General features: G+C 53.8%; 8 protein-coding genes across 8 annotated transcripts; 6 read left to right on the forward strand and 2 right to left on the reverse strand.

The window, feature by feature from the left end:
* The first annotated feature begins 188 nt into the window (after window positions 1-188).
* On the forward strand, window positions 189-2,437 carry PV07_03859 (uncharacterized protein). Its single transcript, XM_016390619.1, has one exon. The coding sequence runs from the start codon at window positions 325-327 to the stop codon at window positions 2,326-2,328; it is 2,004 nt and encodes a 667-aa protein (XP_016252521.1). The 5' UTR covers window positions 189-324; the 3' UTR covers window positions 2,329-2,437.
* Window positions 2,369-4,993, reverse strand: PV07_03860 (uncharacterized protein). The gene is made up of 3 exons (XM_016390620.1): window positions 4,579-4,993; window positions 4,191-4,508; window positions 2,369-4,105 (listed from the first exon to the last, which is right to left on the reverse strand). The coding sequence occupies exons 1-3, from the start codon at window positions 4,880-4,882 to the stop codon at window positions 2,559-2,561; spliced, it is 2,169 nt and encodes a 722-aa protein (XP_016252522.1). The 5' UTR covers window positions 4,883-4,993; the 3' UTR covers window positions 2,369-2,558.
* A 520-nt stretch (window positions 4,994-5,513) lies between these two features.
* On the forward strand, window positions 5,514-6,712 carry PV07_03861 (uncharacterized protein). The gene is made up of 2 exons (XM_016390621.1): window positions 5,514-5,789; window positions 5,838-6,712. The coding sequence occupies exons 1-2, from the start codon at window positions 5,601-5,603 to the stop codon at window positions 6,561-6,563; spliced, it is 915 nt and encodes a 304-aa protein (XP_016252523.1). The 5' UTR covers window positions 5,514-5,600; the 3' UTR covers window positions 6,564-6,712.
* Window positions 6,713-6,825: 113 nt separating this feature from the next.
* PV07_03862 (uncharacterized protein) lies at window positions 6,826-9,128 on the forward strand. Its single transcript, XM_016390622.1, has 2 exons — window positions 6,826-7,133; window positions 7,190-9,128. The coding sequence occupies exons 1-2, from the start codon at window positions 6,898-6,900 to the stop codon at window positions 8,598-8,600; spliced, it is 1,647 nt and encodes a 548-aa protein (XP_016252524.1). The 5' UTR covers window positions 6,826-6,897; the 3' UTR covers window positions 8,601-9,128.
* Window positions 8,982-9,668, reverse strand: PV07_03863 (uncharacterized protein). The gene has a single exon (XM_016390623.1). The coding sequence runs from the start codon at window positions 9,446-9,448 to the stop codon at window positions 9,038-9,040; it is 411 nt and encodes a 136-aa protein (XP_016252525.1). The 5' UTR covers window positions 9,449-9,668; the 3' UTR covers window positions 8,982-9,037.
* On the forward strand, window positions 9,617-11,357 carry PV07_03864 (uncharacterized protein). Its single transcript, XM_016390624.1, has one exon. The coding sequence runs from the start codon at window positions 9,899-9,901 to the stop codon at window positions 11,303-11,305; it is 1,407 nt and encodes a 468-aa protein (XP_016252526.1). The 5' UTR covers window positions 9,617-9,898; the 3' UTR covers window positions 11,306-11,357.
* A 249-nt stretch (window positions 11,358-11,606) lies between these two features.
* Window positions 11,607-14,314, forward strand: PV07_03865 (uncharacterized protein). The gene is made up of 2 exons (XM_016390625.1): window positions 11,607-11,970; window positions 12,036-14,314. Exons 1-2 carry the CDS (start codon window positions 11,626-11,628, stop codon window positions 14,229-14,231), a joined length of 2,541 nt encoding a protein of 846 aa, XP_016252527.1. The 5' UTR covers window positions 11,607-11,625; the 3' UTR covers window positions 14,232-14,314.
* Window positions 14,315-14,503: 189 nt separating this feature from the next.
* Window positions 14,504-17,400, forward strand: PV07_03866 (uncharacterized protein). Its single transcript, XM_016390626.1, has 3 exons — window positions 14,504-14,602; window positions 14,667-16,374; window positions 16,439-17,400. The coding sequence occupies exons 1-3, from the start codon at window positions 14,573-14,575 to the stop codon at window positions 17,005-17,007; spliced, it is 2,307 nt and encodes a 768-aa protein (XP_016252528.1). The 5' UTR covers window positions 14,504-14,572; the 3' UTR covers window positions 17,008-17,400.
* Window positions 17,401-20,357: the final 2,957 nt, after the last annotated feature.

Consider the following 20,357-nt stretch of genomic DNA (forward strand, 5'->3'; position numbering starts at 1 on the left):
GGCAAGATAAAAAGAAATATTGGAGAAAGTCGCCTGCAGATGATTTTCCCCCTGGGCGCCGAGGGGTAACGACACCAAACCAATCATCTCGGCAGCTGGCCAGGGCGGTGAAGGCTGCGGCCTCGCTCAACATGGCAGTATCCTGCGTTGCTTGGGCCATCAGCGTCACAAAATTTTCCCCCTCGATGCATGAATTCTGCACGGTGAAAATCTGCGCAGGGTTGCCGTGATATATACCCCGTGGCGGGATATCTACCCAGGTGACGTTGCTATGCCCTTGTTTGGCCGTTGGTGCTTCATTCTTGTCGACTGCCCTGTGGAAACATGAACCACACCGCCCTGAGTTCAGTTCGGAGTCATTATCCCTCACAGTTTACATGCAGGAACGTCGCAGCTGAAGCCTTGAAGGCCTACCTCGTCTCCCACCCGTGTTCGCCTTCACTTCTCTCCCGATCCCGTCCTCGTTCCTACTCTACTCAACCCGCTCCACGGACAGATGATACTGCGTCGAACAACGCCCCAGAGGTCGCGCAGCATGACCAGAAAACCTCCTTTACCGAGAGAGCCAGACAGCGTCTCGCCAACAGAGAGTTCTTCACCAGCCTGTTGAGCTCGGCAGCTACCAAAAGAGATGCAAAGGCGTATATATCTCGGCTTAAGAGCCCGACAAAGGCTGCTCCGGAGCAAAAACATGCCCCGCCAAGATCACAACCTCAGGTCAATGCCGGAGATCTACTCGGTCGAAGCAGAGCAATGGAGGAGAGCCCGGTCTTTAAGCAGTATGAAAATGGACAGCATTCGACGCTTGAAGAGCTGGAAACCCTACATGTTGCCCTCGTCAAGGTCAGCAACATCAATGCCATGGCTGACGAGATTGTGAAGGGCATTGCCCAGACCTTATCCTCTCTTTCCCGTCTCAGCATGGCACCTTGTGTCGTCTTGGAGGTACCTCATGAGCGAAGTCCGCAAGCAACACGAGCAAACCTCTCTCAGGCTGCGGATAGGCTTGTTGCTGCCATCGACGCGATTCACCCTTCGGGGGCAAGAGTACTTGACAATCTCTTGAGTTTCGGTACCGACGGCAGGCCCCAAGTTTTCCTCCGAAAGCTGTTGACACGCCCTCTGAGGCGTGGCAGGATACCAATCGTCCTTCCAGTGGCTTATTCCGCGGAACAGTCACAGGCCGTCTCTATCACAGCTGACGAGGCTCTCCTGGCATTGACCCGAGAACTTTCCGGGTACAACTCTGGTCCTGGAGGCAGCGAACAGCTCAAGCCAGCGGCTGAAAAGCTCGAGACGGCGCGCAAGCAGATATCCTTGGACAGAATCATCGTTGTTGATGAGACTGGGTCAATCCCGAGCACAAAGTCTATTGACAAAAGGCACGTTTTCGTCAATCTGGAGCAAGAATATGCTGCTTTGCAAGAGGAACTCAGAAGCTCAACTGAAGGGAATGTTTCTCAGAAGCATGCCTCGAACCTAAAATTGTTTCGAGACGCTTTAAAAATGCTTCCCCCTTCTTCATCCGGACTGCTGACCACGCCGCTTGAAGCCGCAAACAGTGCCAGGTTGAACGACAGCGGAGTGTCGGGTGTCGGGACGAGAAGGCAGAAGAACCCCTTGATCCATAATCTGTTGACTGATAAACCGGCGTATTCGTCATCTTTGCCCACAGGCAGACTGGCGCACGACGCATCCTCAGTACCGGTGACGACTTCGACTTTTGTGAAACGGGGCATGCCACTGACTATCTTGCCCAATCCAGAGGCACAAACCTGGACGGCTACGTCGAAGCCTCGCCTGCAACTGACGGACCCCCGGATCGACTTGGAGCGTCTTACGTACCTTGTCGACGACTCTTTCAATCGCAAGCTCGACGTGGAGGCATATCTGAAACGCGTCAATGATCGAATCGCCGGGGTGATCATCGCCGGGGAATACGAAGGCGGCGCAATCCTTACATGGGAAACCCCGCCGGGTTGCTCAGACGACGACACGGACCGTCTAGTCCCGTACCTCGACAAGTTTGCCGTCCTCAAGAAATCCCAAGGGGCAGGCGGGGTGGCGGACATCGTCTTCAACGCCATGGTCCGCACGTGCTTCCCCAACGGCGTCTGCTGGCGGAGTCGAAAGGACAATCCCGTGAACAAATGGTACTTTGAGAGGTCGAGGGGCACGTGGAAGATCCCGGCGACGAACTGGACCATGTTCTGGACGACGCCGGGCATTTTCGACAACGGCCACAAGACGGGCGTCTTTCTGGACTACGAAAGCGTCTGTCGGACGGTGAAGCCCACGTGGGCGGATGGGAAGAAGATTGCTGATTAGCGAATTTGCAACCAGTACAGTAGAGCTATTTTGACAGGCCATGTACAGCCGATGGAATCGAATGTAGATTTGACAAACGTCTATTGATACAGATTCTAAAGAAAGCCGCTCGTGAAAGAACACCCATGCCCGTACGCTATGCTATCATGTACGCAGAAGGTCCGCTCCAGAAATTCGTGTCAATGTCCTCCCGTCAGCGCCAGCTCTGGATAATCTTGCCAATGGCTGTGTTATGCATCTTCGTCCAGTTTCGTCTGCAAGTGCGTCCCTTGCCCTCCATGTTTGCTTCCTCCTCCGCGCACCTGCGAGGTGCTAATACTCGATGATCCGGTGTTCTCTGAAGCACCTTTCCGCTTCAGCCTGCGCACGTCGCCCTTCACCACAGCGATTAAGAAGACTTCGCTGACGAATTCGACCTCGTTTCTCTGTTCCTCGTTCTCCACGGCCGCCGCCGCCGTGGATGGATCCTCCGCGGCGGCAGCGGCGGCAGCGGCGTGCCGGCGACACAGGCCGTCTTCGCGGACGTTCTCGGGCCCTTCAGCTCCTTCGCCTCCTGCCTTTTCCGCGTCTCTGGGACTGTGGTCCGCTGAGGCGGGGGTTCCCTTACTCTTCTTCTTCGAGATCCACACGTTCCCCAAGAACAGGCTGGCCAGCAAACTCAGCCCCAGGATCGGCAGGATGGAGATGAATGCCCACATAGTCGCGGTAGCGCCTTGTGAGCGGATGGCTCTCTGTTCGGCCGGGGGCAAGTTTTTGATCAGGTCGAGGGACGCTTGGTTGTGCAGACTGAAGCCCACGGACGAGGATGTGCCGTTGTTGTTCGTGTTGCCGGAATTGACAGCGTCGGACCCGAAGTACTGGCTCATCTGGTTCTGGAACACCGAGCCCATGATCGTGAGCGCGAGGGTCCCCCCAAACGGCAATGCGAACCGCAGCAGCGAGTATACCGGCGCCAGCCTGTCGCGAAACATCCCCGCCAAGTGTAGGTTTGAAGGCATGAAGCGCATGCCTGTGCCGGCGCCGGCGATCGCCATCATGACATTGACCAGTGTCGCATCTTTCACCTTCACGGCATAGGCAAGAACGGCGATTCCGGCGTTTTCGATGATGGTGCCCATGAGGAGGGGCGGGAATGTCTGCCGAGGGTATACGTTGCAGATGAATATTGCTATGTATACGCCAGCTCCGATACCTGGAACGTAGTACAAGAGCTGGGTACCGGCGTGGGAAGCTGCGTATCCTTCAACCAGGCTGAAATAGATGCCGATGAAGTAGAAGACGCTGTAGAGAGCGGCGCCGGTGCCGGAGGCGATGAAGCAGACTAGAGTGACGTCTTTGGAGGAGAGGATCGAGGATGGAATCATGGGCACGGTGCCTCGTGGTAAGTGGCGGGACAGGAAGCTGGTCGGAGAAGAAAGGTGCGTTTCATAGAACAAAAAGAGTGCGAAGAGAATGGCACCGATGATTATTGGTGCGAGAACGGCGGCGGAAGACCAGGGATACGTTGAACCACCCCAGGCTGTTCCCAAGATAATGAGACCGACTCCGAAGATGAAGAGTGTGATGCCACCAAGGTCGAGTGTCGATAGACCGCTTGTTAGGGCTTGGAAGCGGCTGGTGTTTGGTGGAGGGTGCGAGAGCGAGACTTTGCCTGCTTTGAGGTCGTTTCTGAGGAGAAAGATGGTGACAATGCTTATCACGGCAATGCCAGCGCCTAGAACGAAGCAGTACCGCCAGTTCGAGTTTGTCAGATACCCGCCTATGATGGGACCAACGCCTGAGAGGAGAGAGTGAGGTTACCAAATGTACATTCCACAAGGCTCAAATAGGAGGCGCACTCGTCAAGAAGGGTCTGAACTTACTGTAGCCAATTCCGTTCAACAACTGGAAAATACTTGTGTTGACAGCCTGGTCTCTCAGGGACACTGAATCCGCCAGAACGATCATACTGACATTCCCGATTCCGGCAGTGCCAATGCCTTGCAGTGCACGACCGAGGAGGAGGACGGCCCAGTCCGGAGCAGCAGCGCAAAGGACGCTTCCAATGGTGAGGATAATCACGGCAAATTGTAAGGTGACGTGACGGCCAAATGTATCTGCTAACTGGCCGAATACGGGGATGAACGCGGTCGACGTCAGAGTAAAGGCAGTAACAATCCAGTTTAGCTGGTTAAACTTGTCTGCGGTATTTCCATCAGTGTCTTGCACGGGAGAAGCTGGCCAATCCTGGAGGGGAAGAATGGTACTGACTGAAATGGGAAGCGATTTGTGGTAATGCGGTCGCAACTATGGTCAAGTCCAGACTGGAAACAAAGAATGCTGGGAGCAGGCAGAAAAGGAGTTTCCACCTGTATTTGCGGGCTTTGCTCTTTTCCTGTACGCATTGCGCGCATGGTTTTGTCTTCTTGGGGTTGTTGGTTGGAGGCTTTGGGTTGTTCGGCGCGCTTGATGACTCTAGGCGTGGTGTGGTTGATATCTGATTTTGAGCTTGAGCTTCAGCGGCTTTGCGGGCGCGGTAGGCTCTGATTTTGCGATACGTGTATATGAAAACCATGGCGGGATGTGACAACTAGCTTAGAGATAGAATACAGACGGCGACACTCGAGATGTTTGAGCAAGAGAAAGGATGTGGAAAAACACTTATATCCATTTCCGTCACAAACCCTACCTGGCGTTACCTGCTATATTAACGCGAATACGAAGCTCGCTTCGCGCTGCGCCATCACAGCCTCTTCGATTTTGCTTTTTGACAGCGAGGCTTTCTCGCGGAATCTGCCCAAAGAGGAATAGAAAGGAAAAGGGCTTCTGAATGCTACCACTCACAAAGTTCCTCTATACCCGAAAGGGATCATTCTTCGAGCCAATCATGCAAGCCGATTTCAGGCGTGAGGGAGACTGAACGTAAGTGGATTCTCTTCGTGGGTCGCTTGACTGTGCGAGAGAGAAAGCCTGCAAGTGTAGCACGAGGCAGACATCCCTAAGCCGCATCCAGAACATTGTGCGAAAATATCCTAAACTCTTGAAGGCAGACAAATTCGATGTTGACGGATCAGGTTGAGTGGGAAAAAGTGACGATGGGGATTTTGGGATTTTCGCTTGGTGTCGGCAGAGTTGCCCTCTCGACTCACTAAGGCCTCAGCGCCTAGCCACTATTCTACAGCATAGCACTACATGCATCCCCGAACGTTTGACAATCCACCCTCATCCTTTCGTGTCCATCATTCCCCTGATGCAATACTACCCGGAGTCGCTCAGTCGTGTCCAAGGCAGGCATGCCCATATGCATTACATGCAGTACTCCAGTCAAGGAGCTATACACTGTCTACAGCAAAGCAGATGACCGAACTCTGGGCAAAGGCGTTCGCCTGACACAATGTCCCAACTGCAAACGTTTCGCCGACAAATATGTCGAACATGACTTTGTCGTCCTATTCATCGATCTAGTGCTGATAAAACCACAGGTGAGTGGACTTTGTACCTCTCACATGCCTTGTTTGACAAGTGGGTAGGTCTACCGCCATCTTCTCTTCAACAGGTTGGGACGCTCAGACGACAAGTTCGACCCCAGCATCTTGCGTCTGGGTACACTGCTTGTCCTCTTCGACGTCTATATCACTTGGGCCAGGATTGAGAAATCAAATGCAGCCAACGGAGGCCCTGCCGTGGGTTCTCGGCTCAGCGAGATGCCCATCTTGGCACAATATCTTTTCTTTTTGACCATGAATGTCCTTGCGACGTTTGCCCAACACGGCATCATCCGAGCAATGGTCCGGATGCTCGTGTCCCACCAGAAAAAGCAAGAGCAGGCCCTCGCAGATGCGACGCCCACAACGGTCTCCTGCTCAACCCCCAACACTCGACCGACCATTGCCACAAGCCACGCCAGTCCCAGCGCCATTAGCACGGCCCTATTAGTTTCCAGCTGCACAAAGTTGTTTCCCATTTTGTTGGTCATCTGGCCAACAGAGACAAAGGAAAGCGATTCATTCGGATTTGCCTTTCGAGCGACAAACTACGTGGGCTGGGCGGTCCTCCTCAACAATATCGAAGCATTGCTCATTTTACTCAACTGCGGATACATGATTGCCACTGGTTTGGCGATTTCTGGTTTTGTAGCAAGGTGGATGGTGGAAGGCTGGTTCTTAACCTTCGTTGGGCTCGCACGAGACACTGGTCCTGTAGGAGACGTACTGGCCGCGTATCGCTTTTTGGGAGGGTGGCTCAAGGGGAGCTGATGAAACAATGAAGTGACAGGACAGAGGAGACTCCATTGGCACTGCCTTGGAGAGCGGGACAGTGCCTGTGAGTCTCTGTCGTACACGGCGTAGGACGCTTGCGACAAATGGAATACCGACTGGGGCCGAATATGCGACCCCCTTCGTCCCTTTCAAACTCCGTCTTCCATAACTGACTTCGGCCCGAAGTTTATCCGTTCCGACAGGTGCTCTATTAGACTGCGGCGTCACAATGCCGACACGCGACAAGGTCACTTTCAAAATCCCCTTTCTCCCTAAAAAGAGAGTTAAGCCCGACCCTGATTTTGAGCCAGAACCTGAGCCTGAGTCCGGCATGGACGAGTCTTCAGGCCGTGGCCATCGGGAGAAAAAACCAAGCGAAAAGCTCAAGGAACAAGTTTCGGCCAAGATCGACCGGATCGAAGATGAGAAACCTGTCGCGCTTCCCACCTACATTGCGCCCAACGACTCCAAATTCCTACAAGACCAGAAGGAGGTTCCGAAGATTTTTGACCATTCTAAGATAGCCCCGAATGGTGACAAGACCGACTTTTACACTCTCGGGACACAGTACAGACCCTTTCATCTCTCGTAAAGCGTGTGGAATCTCTAACCTTGAGACACAGCGTCGAGAGCAAAGAGAAGCGCTACTACATTCGCGCGAAGCGAGATCCTTCCACCTTTTATTTTCACACCGACGAGCCTCCTCCGCGTTACGCCCGCCTTAGCGACGAGAATCACCCTCAATGTGGCGTCGAGAATCTCAAGAATGTCTTCACCAAGGACATGTTGGGCAAGAGTGGGGAGTTCGGTAGCTACACCACAAGGGCTAATGTCTTTGCCCGGGAGGGACAATTCTTCTTCGAAGCCAAGGTCATCAGCATTGCCCCGCCAGGTCGAGAAGCCCCAGATCGCGCACTTGCGGAGACTCAGAATCTGGACAGAACGTCAACGAGCCGAGGCGGGTTGAGAGTGGGCTTCTGTAGACGTGAACACCACTGGAGCGAGAACTTGGGCGGCAATGCTTACTCATATGCAGTTATCCTGAGGAGTGGGAGATCCAAGGAATATGGCAGCGTGCGGTTCAACACCATGATGTACCATATGCAGGGTGAAGGCGCACAAGATCCCGACGACTTGTCCCCCGGCGATGTTGTTGGGCTCATGATCACGCTACCGTCGCTGGAGGTACACAAAAAGGTGGTGGAGGGAACCTACAACCCGTCAGAATATCCGGATCTCAAATGCGGGCCGGCGGTTATGAAGAAGAAGCAAGGCGCAGGGAAGAAATCTGCTAAGGGCGGATCAAAACCCAAAGATGGCGACGTGCCTAAGAGTAAAGAGGATGCTGTCAAGAAACCGCACAATGCTCGAGCTGCAATCCGCTCCGCCCTGAGTCCGATGTTCGGATGCCCCATGCCCTCCGACCACGACATCATCCGCGACCGCAACCCATTTCTCCACAAAGGTATGACTTACTTCGAATGTCCAGAGTACACGCCCAACCATGATCTCAGCCGGCCAACGCTGAATACAAAGAACAAATCCGTCAACCCTGAAACTGGCAAGAAATACGACCTCCTGACCGAGACTCATCCTAACCATGACCTCCCACACCTACGAACCCTGCCGGGTAGCAAGATTGAACTCTGGGTAAATGGTAAATACCATGGCGTGGTCTGGGAACACCTCTTTGCATTCCTGCCACCTGCTTCTTACATTGAGAAGGGTAGTCGAGCCGTCACCGGTGGGCATGGCGATGTGGACGACGGCTTGCTAGGTTATTACCCAGCGATCAGTCACTACACTGGTGGAGCGGTCGAGTGCAAGTTTGATGGCCCCTGGTGGTACGGATATGAGAAGGACGGCCCTGCACACCCCAATGCCCGCCCTATCGGTGAGCGGTATCAAGAGCAAATCGTCGAGGATATGGTTAACGATCTTGTGGACGAGATCTACCAGGAGAAGCTTTACGAGGACCGTGATTGGATGAAGAAACGGGTCTTGGATGCGCCTGTCAGTCTTCAACACAGCTGATGCAGTCTTTGCTTTGACCTTATCTGAGAATATTTGGTCTGGCGAAGATGTGCCGGGAAGAGGACGGCCATATCTGGGGCAGTCAACACATATGTTGAGGCATATGTTGAGGTGTGCGATGCATATCCAGGTATGGCAACACTTGCAGACCAAAACTGGAAGGACATGGCATACTCGCGGCCTTGACAAAACGAGGCATATATCGGGCAGGTGTTATGGGAAGACAGATCATGATTGACAGGCGGCCAGGGAAGGAAAAAGTCGATTACAATGATACCCCATTTCTGCATCAGCCTTCAAGGTAGAGGATAGGAAATAGCAACAACATGACAAACGCATCATCGAGAGCATGAAGAGAATCAACTAAAGTGTCTGATTGGTTGCGTACAGTCCGCGCCCTAAAGGGACGTCTGCAGGGAGTCAGATTATAGAGATTATCATACGGGGAGCGAAGAGCTGCAGTCAGCACTCTCACTATGGCAATACGATACTGCCTGGATCGGACGTATGCTGAGATCCAGCCACACGTAGTATATTTCCATGTGGTAACAGGTTTCGGGCTTCTTTGTGTGTCTGTCCCTTTCTTGCTCTTGTGGAGAACTTCCCCTGCATACTGAGAGACACTGGTAGCTTCCTCTCATGTAGGACTGGAACAAGCTGCGTGTCTCCTGAAGCCACGGATAGACCAAAGCAGCAGGATCGGATGTGCATCGGCGTACAAGAGTGGGACAAGGAGGTGCGGCTGACGAGTCGAAGGCTGAGCTGAGGATGGAGGAACTCGCGTAGGAGGCAACATCGAGGTGGACTGAGGCAAGGGGCTTGCGTTGAAGGCGGGATGATGGCGACATGAGTGGAGGCCAGAAATAGGATCATGAGCCAGAAGACGAGATGCGACTGGCTCGTGTAGAGGCTTGGACCCGAAACCCCCTTGCTGAGGCTGCGGTGTGGATGTTTGGTGAGCACACCCCCTGCGTCCCCCGAATTCGACACTCTGGCCTTATTTATTCCAGGTGCCTGTTCCTCAATCCCTCACCCAACTCGACCTCATCACCAACCTTTCTTCTTCACCTTCTGACTCCTTTGCATGAATTTCCTTGGTTAATCTCCCTTTGATGGTTCACTCCACTTTATACTGGCATGGCTCGGCCTGAGCAGTCATGAGTCGGCCTTGAGGATACGTGGTCTCTTGGGCCTCACCGTAATAAACAACAACCTAATCCCTTCTACCAACTTGCCATCTATCTTAATCGCTCCTCCTTCCGTCATTCGCGCAAAAACACACCGCCCATCCTACCAACATGGCTGGTCCGACAGATATTGTCGACCCTGCTTCCCTCACTGTAGCGGGCTACAGTCGCAGCTATCCGACGCCACCTCCCTTGTCAGACGAGGGCAAGGAGGCCAGCCAACCTCCCCAAGACCAACCCCAGAAGAAGAAGAGGAAGGCTTGGGGACAGCCTGTTCCGGAAATCAAACAAATACTCCCGCCTCGAAAAAGAGCCAAGACGGCGGAGGAGAAGGAACAGAGAAAGAATGAGAGAATTCTCCGAAACCGCAGAGCAGCCGACAAGTCTCGACAACGGCAAAAGGCTGCAGTGGCAGAACTCGAGGCCAGGCAGATCCGGATCGAGAAAGAAAATGCCGCTCTCCGGGAACTCCTGGATCGCTATCAGTCGAGATTCGGTGTCCAGGCAGACTTCCCTTTGCCAGTCCCCGCCGAACCCCCCAAAATCGACCTCGACGACGCAGAGGATGCAACACCGTCCCACGACTTGCGTGCATCTTCCACTCAACCACCTTTCACTCCCTCGTCATTCAACGACTGCTCGGATACCGAGTCTAGTCATCCAACCCTGGTTCTATCCGAAGATTCGACTCCCATGAAACACGAATCCCCGGTCCTCGCTCCTCAACTCAACCTCATCCACGAACATCCCGAAGTTGAACAGACCACTTCTGATTCGATGGCAACGCTCTCAAGCTTCCCCACCGTCTCCGGTATGGCACAATATCCTGCTGTGGTATTGTGTGACCTGCAGTGTCAGCCGGAGACCTGGGCTATCAGCCTGCCAGCATTCCCATCGAGTCCCAGACACAACCTTGGGATCAGCTACCTGCTTCAGGTCTTCCAGACCTTGACGATATTTCACTCCTTCTCGACGACAACGCTCTTGCCAATGTGCAATCTTTTCCGGATTTTGGCGCAGCGATTGTCAATGACCTCGACGGAACAGGATTTCTCCTCCATCCTGACCAACTTCCCACTAATTCATTCTTTGATTTCGATGCCTTCGACACCGACCAGACCAGCGGTCTTTCGCATGAAGCTTCTGAGTCGACTACTCGCTTGCAGCCCACACATGGCGCGCCTCTTACTGGCAGCGACAGACCGGGCTTTGCAGCAAGTGGTTAGCGAGGAAGGTTTTGCTGAGGATCCTGAACGTCGGTGGACATGGTCGAGTCTGATGACGATTAAGTGGGTAATTTTGAGGTTGGAGAGAGAACATCGGAAAATCCGTCGTCGAGTTTGGATGGACAAGAAAGCTGCTGTGGTAGATGATGGAGTATCGGAGTTCAAGGTCATGGCCGGCGTTGATTATGGGGCCGTTGCCAGAAACTCACAACTTTGGCAAGGCGCGAGTTCCAATTGTACGATTACCAGAGATGATGGCGGGAGCTGGGTGCCAGCACAGGAGGTCCATTGAGATTGATAACGAACCTTCCATAGATGAATTCAACCAAAAGCCTTTTACGATATCTATCAGTCTTTCCATCGCAGGACTATACTCATGTTTGGAATTGTCGTTCCCAAAGATCTCTGAGCCCATGCATGCTGCAATGTGATGGATGATTTTGTGGTGCGAATGTGGCGTCAGCTGCGCCACCATAGTCACGTGAACTTAGCGCTATCTAAATGTGGCTGTGCATCTACGCAATAATATGGACGCGTAAACTTTTGTCTCCACCTGCTCCAGGCACTAACAACGATTGTCTAAGGCCATTGCCGCTATCGAAATAGTTCTCCATGGCACCGACAAAGGCAAAGCCGTGTTTTTACTTTGCACATGGAGGATGTAGAAACGGGGACCATTGCAGATTCTCCCACGAGCGGGCCGCAAACAGCGAGAAAGACGTCAACTTGATTGCATCAACATCTGCCGACATCGAACGGCTCGATATAAATACCGGAGATGCGACTCGTGCCAGCTCTACTGCTCAAGTACAATCAGACTCCCGTGCCACAATCCCTTGCAAATTCTTCGGGAGCGCAGGAGGCTGTCGAAATGATCCATGTCCATATTCTCACACTTCAGGTGGCCATCAGGCTGAGAAGACAGGCAACCATGATCTCGCGATGATCGAGGACGAGGTAAGTACCACATCACTTGGTCGCTTTGTCTTTTGAAATTGATACTGACATTACCTACAATGTAGGACCAAGAAGGCCAAGACGACTTTACTCGAGATCTTTCAGGCGCCCTGGTCTCCTTCAGCGAAACCGGCCATGTCCTCAAAGTTTCTCTCCCAACAGACTACTCTTGTGCTTGCATAACTGGTCTCAAACCAGGGATCCAGCCTGAAACAATAGTCGAGATTCTTGGTGGCTTCGGCTTCAATGTCAGCATAGATTGTGTTCGAATTCCAAAAGGTACACTGCCGTCAGAGACGAAAGCTCTAGTCAAAGTGGAAGACCCGTCGTTTGCGAAAGAGCTCGGCGACAGGCTCAAGCAGCAGCAGTCCGACCTCAGCGCAACGCCACACCCAATCCATAGCAAGCGGTCGAATTGCAGAAAGGTCTCCGTCTCCTGGCACAAAGCTACGCGAAGTGTTTGGGTAAACTATGGAAATGGCGGTATCGCGGACCGAGTTGCCCAGAAATTCGCCGACGGTCGTTACAAGGTTCTAGGTCAATCTGTCAAATGTTCTAAAGCCAAGGAAGCTGACACTGGATGGAGGCGAGGCGGATTTTCGCACAACCCTGTTGCGTGGACTATTACCTTAAGCGACGTGCCTGGCCCTGCGACACGTACTGATGTTGAAGAAAGCATCCGAGCGTCGTATGACAAACCACGACATATTGAACCCTCACGCCCGAGCTACCGAGCTTCCGATGCAGAAGTCAGTGTCGAAGTTCGGTGCCTTCTGGAAAAACACGGCCGGCTGGAGAACTTTTATCTTGAGCCCATATCCATGGGTAAACGGGTAAAGGCTGTAGCTTTGTTTCAGGATGAGGCAGATGCTATGTCGGCATGCTCACTCAACAACGAGCAGCTTTCTATCCTTGAGAAGGGAAAGTTGACTGTAACACTGAAGCAGTCAACCAAGATTAAGATTCAAACGCCATTCTACTTAGCCATGGAGACCAGATTTGATGAGGAAAGAAAGATCTGGAGAGAACGACATCTGGCATGTCATGTGTACGTGGATAGCCCGCCAGGGTTTACAGTGCTAAAGGTTGAGGGCGACAACCCCAACGAAGTGGCCAATGCCCGCAAAACGCTTGATCAAATTTCGCAGGGAGTTGTCCTAAAGAATGGCGAAGATCCAATCTGGACATCAGCACTTAGGACTAATGGAAGCGCACACAAGAGAGTCAAGGCGATTGAGAAAGAACTTGGAATACTTGTCCGCAGAGACAAAGCGAAATGCCAGCTTTGCTTCTACGGACCTCTCGAGAAATACCAGCAGGCTGTTACTCAGATCAGCGAAGCGCTCAAAGAAGAATCGTCTCCAAGCTACAAGATCGACCTCAAACCCGATCAGTTTTCGCGCATGGTCCAAGGGGGCTTCAAGTACGTTGAACAAGCTCTGGGCAAGAATGTGGCCGTCCTTGACGTGGTATCGAAGAGGCTTACAGTTGGTGGTACAAAGAAACAATATGAAATGGCTTTGGCGATCTTGAATGGCGCAGATGGTATAGAAATCCGTGCCAGCGCCGCAAACCCATCTTCGCCGGAAGGGGACTGCCCGATCTGCTTCTGTGAGGCAGAAACCCCTGTTCAAACCTCATGCATGCACACTTACTGCCTCGAGTGTTTTGAAGACAGCTGCAAATCTGCGGCATCAACCAGCAAAGCCGATTTTCAAGTCAAGTGCCAAGGTGATGGATGTACTTGCCCGACCATATTCACACTACAAGAGCTGAAGGAACGACTCTCGTCCTCTGTCTTCGAAAGTGTGCTCAAGTCGTCCTTCGAAGAGTACGTCCAACGTCGCCCCGACGCCTTCCACTACTGCCCCGAGCCAGACTGCGGATATATCTATCGCTGCACTCCCGCCTCAAACTCGAAGCCTCCGGCTTACATGTGTCCCAATTGTCTGGTGCCCGTATGCACATCCTGCCATACACGGCATGACGGCCAAACATGTGCCGAGTACAAAGACATTGCATCGGGAGGCTACAAAGCTCTCGAGGAACTGAAGAGAAAATTGAACATCAAAGACTGCCCCAAATGTACGACGCGGATCGAGAAGACGGACGGATGCAATCATATGACATGCGGAGGGTGTAAGTCGCACCTCTGCTGGGTGTGTATGGCAGTCTTCGGGACCAGCACGGAATGCTACGCACATCTGAATCAAGCTCATGGTGGTCATGGAGGGGTGCCTCAGCATCTGATGCTTTGGTGATTGAGACATAGACGAAGTATTCGGTGGATGGATTCAGTCCGGTTACGGAACATAACGATCATAATGTATTGCTACTACAATTCACCAGGTCTCCGCGTTTCTGGAAGGATGATTTTGATATCAAGTTTCCGATGTCGTCGTAGGTTCGGTGGATCAAGTGCACTCTTTCGCCGTCTAACGTGGATCATATCAGCTCGAAACGTAAGTACTTTCTTGGCAAAGCCTCGCGTTGCAGTCCGCAGTTGATTTGGCGGCGCGACAGAAAATGTCCCCCAAGAGTTGCGATCCGTCGCGCCAGCCGCATTGACGAGGAGAGATCAATGTGATCGCTCGACCCCGCGATGCCTCCATTCAAAGATGAGCATGTGCTCGTAAGTTTCACTTCCGCACGCACAGAGCAACACCAAGAGACCACTTTCGCTGACTCGCCCCCAGATAATTGCGCCCGGGTCGCAAATCACCGCCGCGCAACTTGGGCTGCCCGAGTCCTTCACGCCCCCGAGATATCGCTTCCCCACGCGCATGTTCCCGGGCGCGAAGCCTGGTGAATGGGAACCCGTAAAGATCAGGACGAAGATCATAACGAAGCCGAAAGTCGTCGAACCGGACCCCGTGCCCGCATCTGCGACCCCTAAGCCAGAACCTATTGACCTCGATGCCAAACCGGATGTTTCTATCACGAATGGCGAGGAGCAGAAGACTGAACCAGCAAATGGCGATCAAGTAAACGGTGAAGGGGCCAAGACTGAGCAAACAAATGGTGAATCACCTGTAAAAGAGCAACAGGAGCAGCCGAATGGAGAAGCAAAGCTCAAGCTGGAAGAGGCCGCCGAAGAGCAACCCAAAGTCGAAGAGCCGAAAGATCAGCCTGCTCCGTCGACAGATGTTGAGATGAAAGAGGCTCCTGCGGGCGAAGAAACCTCGAAGCCCGAGACCGAGGATACTGAAATGGTCCCGCCGCCCGAGCAAGAAGCACAACCCGACCCTCAACAAGAAGGAGAAGCCGCGGCCGATGTCGAAGAGGAAACCATCGAAACCTTCGAGGACGACCATTGGTCCACCGAGGGCGCCGTCTACCCGATCAGAGAAGGGCGCATCGAGAACTGGTCATGTTTTTTCGCCCTCCTTTCGCACATCTACAATATGATGTCTCCCCCCTTCCATATGCCGGTCCTCTTTGTAGCACAACCATGTTGGAGCGCCAAAGATCATGAAATGATTACTCAATTTGTCTTTGAAAACTGGAAGATCCCAGCCTTTTGTCTCATGGATGCCGCGCTAACGGCCTGCTATGCATATGGTGTGCCGACGGCGTTGGTGTTGGATGTCGGACATGAGAAATGTGATGTCAGTGCGGTCACGGAGTTTCAGGTTAACGATATCGGGAGGGGCATCGCGCTTTCCGGTTGTGGTGGACGCGCCATGACGCTCCGGCTGCAGCAGGTGTTGGAGAACCAGGGGTTCGACGAAGATATGGCAGAGCAACTGAAAAAGAGCCCGATCTGCGAGATTTTGCCCGTTGGCACTCCGTATCCCAAGTCCACCTCTATCAGCACAGCTGTCCCTGCTGCCAATCCGGCTGCCGCGGCATCTACAGGAGCTTTGGATTCTGGAATGAATGCGAAGGATGGCGAGGGACTGAGACCCGGTCAGGCGCCTCGCGGCCCGGGCACGGGAACCGTGGTAGGTGAAGAAGGTCCCAACGGCGACGACGAGGACAACGAAGGTGTTCTTGACGTCGCAGCTATCGTTGCGCGCGACAATGCCGCCGAGGTGCTGGCGAAGCGAGAACGGGAAAAGGCCGAGAAGGCCGCTGCGAAGAAAGGTGGCGCCGCCGAGGCTGCCAGGCAAATCCGACTGCGAAACTCAGAACGAGAACGAGCTACTTTTATATATGTGGACTTCATCCCCGTGGAGGAGTCGACGGATGGCGATCAACCCTTGAGTCGAAAACGAAAGCGAGAGATTGAAGTTGGGGTGGAACGATTCATGGCAGCGACTCCCCCGCCAGGAGCATGCGAGGGCATCGTCGACACAATCGCGGAGGCGATCCATCATACCGTTATGAGCGTTCCCGACATTCCCCAGCGGGCAACTCTCTGGGACAATCTAATCATACTGGGTAATGGAAGCCGGATCAGAGGTGAGCTTTGACTTGGAATTGACAGATGCTACTATTACTAACTTGCTTTCTTCTTTGCCAACAGGCTTCACGGCTAACCTTCTTTCCGTGCTCAATTCACGATATATCCTGTCTCCGTCAACCGCCACGATATTCACCTCCGAGCTTCCCTCGAATTTCACAACCCCAGTCGCCACGCCCGGAACGAACACGCCCATTCCTGGCCAGGGAAACCACCCTTTCCACCATCCCGGAGGTCACGGCGTCAATCCTTTGCTCGTTGCCGCGACCAAAAACATGATGCAGCCTAATACGCAATCGCACCACCTCCAAGTCCCCGGAATGAACCCTTCTCTTGGCGGGACGCCAACGGCAATGGGCATGTCTGATCCCAACAACCCCATGTCGACGCTATCTCACCACCACCGAGGATTCTCCCAAGCGCCAATCTCCATCAAACTCGTCAAACCTCCCGAATATTTCCCCGAGTGGAAGAACCCGGCCATGTCTGGCATGGAAGAAGCTGGGTTCCTGGGAGCTCAAGTGGCTGCCAAGGTGGTCTTTATTGTGGACCAGGGCAACAGCAAGGGCTTCTTGAGCCGGAGCGAGTATAACGAGCTTGGGCCCGGTGGGATCCACGAGTGCGCCATGTAGCATTATTCCGCGACAGGTTTAGAATACTGGGTTTTGCATTTGGGCCGTATGGAGGATGGGTTGGCTTTGGCCAGGGGCTTACAACGATTAAAAGGGGGGTGGATGGTTCATGGCGTTGAGAATCATACATGGCGGACTGCCATCATGGTGGTATTTTGGAGATAGACCAGACGGTCCAAGCGAGGCTGGCCTTCTCAGTAAGAGACGTGGACGCTGAACAGTGCGCCGCTTCGTATACCAAGGCTGGCAAATACCTTGTCATCTACATGTATTCCAGCGGTTTCCCCCTGACTCAAGTAGCCCTACTTTTTAGAATCGCTGTGCTCCCTCACTTGACAAATAGTACTATTCGACAGGGACAAAGTCTTGTTCATTCGAAAAAGCATAAGAACATACGTTGATATGCTAGAAGCGCCTTGCTTCTCTCTACCCGATAACTAGCCTCGAAGACCTGACTTGGTGCACCTTCCCGGGAGTATTTGGTTAGATGGAAGTGAGGATGAAGAATAACAGCAGAAGGAGAGGGAGAATGTAGTCGCGAGAGACATGGATTCATTCCATCGCTGGGTTGGTCGATAGCACTCTTCCAACATTTCGCTAGACCTGGATCTGTCGATATATGGTTATCGGGTGCCCAGGAGCACTGTTCCCCCTTCAATGATGTGCGATGAGACTTTCCAGACCCATCCATCAGTGTTCCTCTCTCCCTTGGCCCTGACTTATGCATCCCATTCACCGGCCTGTCCACGCTGAGAATCGTCACCACTTCACGCTCTGACCGGTCCGCCATTTCACCTATAATACCTCCAGTGGGGGTGTTTCTCCATCAACCCACCCTCGTCAAAGTCAATGACGCGATCCGTCGGCGGCGGGCCCGTCAGGGCATCGCGCCTCCTGTTTTCGCGCACGTTGATGAAGGTCATGACGGCCGAGCCCGTGCCGGTGAAGCAGGTGCAGGCGAACAAGACCCAGAAGCCGGTCTTGTACGCGGGGCCGTCCTTCTGGGGGAACAGGTAGCCGGTGGCCACGCCCATGGTGGAGCCAAATGCCTGGAACAGGCCGGTGGCGATGGCCTTTTTGATGTCGCCGCAGCAGTTGCCCGTGATGTTGCCGACCGAGAGGGTCACGCCGGACAGGATGCCCGTCAGGGTTAGGAAGGTGGCGCCGTAGCGGGCGTGGTTGTACCGCGCGGGCAGCAGCACGAGCAGCAGGTCGCCCACGGCGGCGACGACCGAGTTGATCACCAGGATGCCCGAGCAGGATTTGAAACGGTCCGACAGGTAGCCCACGACGAAGACCATGACGAACGCGACGCAGTACGGCGGCGCGACCATCAGCTGCGCCTTGACCTTGTCGAAGCCCATGGTGTTGACGATGATGGGCGTGAACGTCGCGATCGTGTACGTCGAGATCACCTGGCACATGTAGATGGCGATGTTCATCCACATGCGCCAATCCTGCAGCTGCTTGCCCACCACCGCCCAGTGCACCTTGCCGTGCGTGCGGTTGCCGTCGTTCATCATTCGCCAGTCCGCCACGTCGCGCTCGCGCGGGCTGAGCCAGCGCGTGTTGTGCGGGCGGTCGGGCAGCACCCACATGCACAGGATCCCGAACGCGATCGTGAGCAGTCCTTCCAGGATGAACAGGATTTGCCAGTTCTCAATGTGGCGGCTGGAGATGTGAGCCACGCCCCACGCGATCCAGCCGCCAAAGGCGCCGGCGATGGGCGTTGCAGAGAGGTAGATGCAGATGCGCTTGCCCCATTCCTAGATCTATTCAGCCTGCATGGTCACAAAGTTCGGTGGGAACGAGAACTCACGGCTCGGGGGTACATCTGCAAGTCGCTGTTAGCATATGCTTATACTGAAACTATGGCACGGTGTCGCAAGCGATAGAGGATTTGGTACTTACGACTGTTGTCAAATATGGCGCCCCTGAAATAAAGGCGGCCTCAAAGACGCCCAGGAAGAATCTGATGGCAAACAACCCTGAGGCGCCACCAGCTACCGCCTGGAGTGTAGCCATGATACCCCAGACAATCTGTTCTCACCAAATTAACTCACATCTTCTCTTCCCGAAATCGCCCAGGACAGGGCCTACCATAGCTCCTGAGAGATAGAGACTGGGACGGATGTATCGCATTCCGACATTGGTAAACACGTCGGCTACGCAGGTGCCCACGAAGAACATGCTCACGGCGAGACTGTACTGCGCCCCGGAGAGGTTGAGGTCCGTTTTGATGTTCATCAGGGCAGCATTACCTGGTTTCAGCTGGTCAGCATCTACCGGGCACGCGCGACACTTCAAAGGTACTGACCCAACGCTCCGCGGTCAAGCCATGTGAAGATGTACAGGACCATCAGGAAGGGTGGGAGGCGGAGGTCGATCTTCCTCCTCACCCGCTTGACTTCTTCTTGCGTCACTGGAGGGTCGAGATTGTTCAGTCTCGCGACGAGTTGCTCATGCTCCGAGACCTTCTCGACGTGGATGCCTTCAGAGTGGACGTCCATCTCTTTCGACATTGTGATGGGTTCTGGAAGGGTTGTGATACCCGCCATGATGTGATCTGTCCCTGTCCGCCTTCGATAGACAATATCCTTCTTCAAGGCAGGTGTTGGACTCGGTCAGGCGGGTTTCTGAGTGTCTCACGACCCGCGAGTCGAAGTAGGAGGGACAGCGAGAAGAAGCGTCGGGATCCACGTCCTCCCCATGCGTGGCTCCCGTCGGTATTTGAAGTTCTCCCTCTGGAAATCCCAACTAGCCAACCTCTCTGCCGGATCGGCGTAGAGACCGGCGAGCGCACGGGGGTTGTCAGCCCGTTGTTCTGGACAGCTCCGTCTCGCCATGCAGTCCCTGCATTCGCCTATGCTTGTGTGAATGGTTGGCGAGACCGTGACTGTCGACCCAGGTGAAGATCCGCCGGAACCAGAGTAGCAAGGGCTTTCCTGCAGGCCTCAAGAAGCACTAAAAGAAGAAGCGATTTGCGCAGAGTTGTTTTCTGGTTCTCCTCATTCAGGAAATGCATGTTGATCTCTCCGCACGCCCAGAACGTGGCGGCATCAGGTGGCGGGCTGATCTGTGAGCTGGGGAATGGAGATGGACAGGACCTGGGAGATGGTCCACCAGCTGGTGCAAGGTCCAGGTCGAATTCTGCTTTCCGAGTCTCTGGATGCAACCCCCCTAGGGTTATGGGATGTGGACTGCCCTCCTACACCCTTCTTAGTTGGTTGCCTGAGGGTTGCCGGTAAGGAATATCCAGCCATGGCATTGCTTGCACAAGACGGGCGTTTGGTCTAGTTGGCAGACAGCCGTTGGGTTCTGCCCACCGAGGTTGAAAGGGAAACCACGGC

The sequence above is a fragment of the Cladophialophora immunda genome (genome assembly GCF_000835495.1).
Source record: "Cladophialophora immunda strain CBS 83496 unplaced genomic scaffold supercont1.2, whole genome shotgun sequence".
NCBI classification, from domain to species: domain Eukaryota; kingdom Fungi; phylum Ascomycota; class Eurotiomycetes; order Chaetothyriales; family Herpotrichiellaceae; genus Cladophialophora; species Cladophialophora immunda.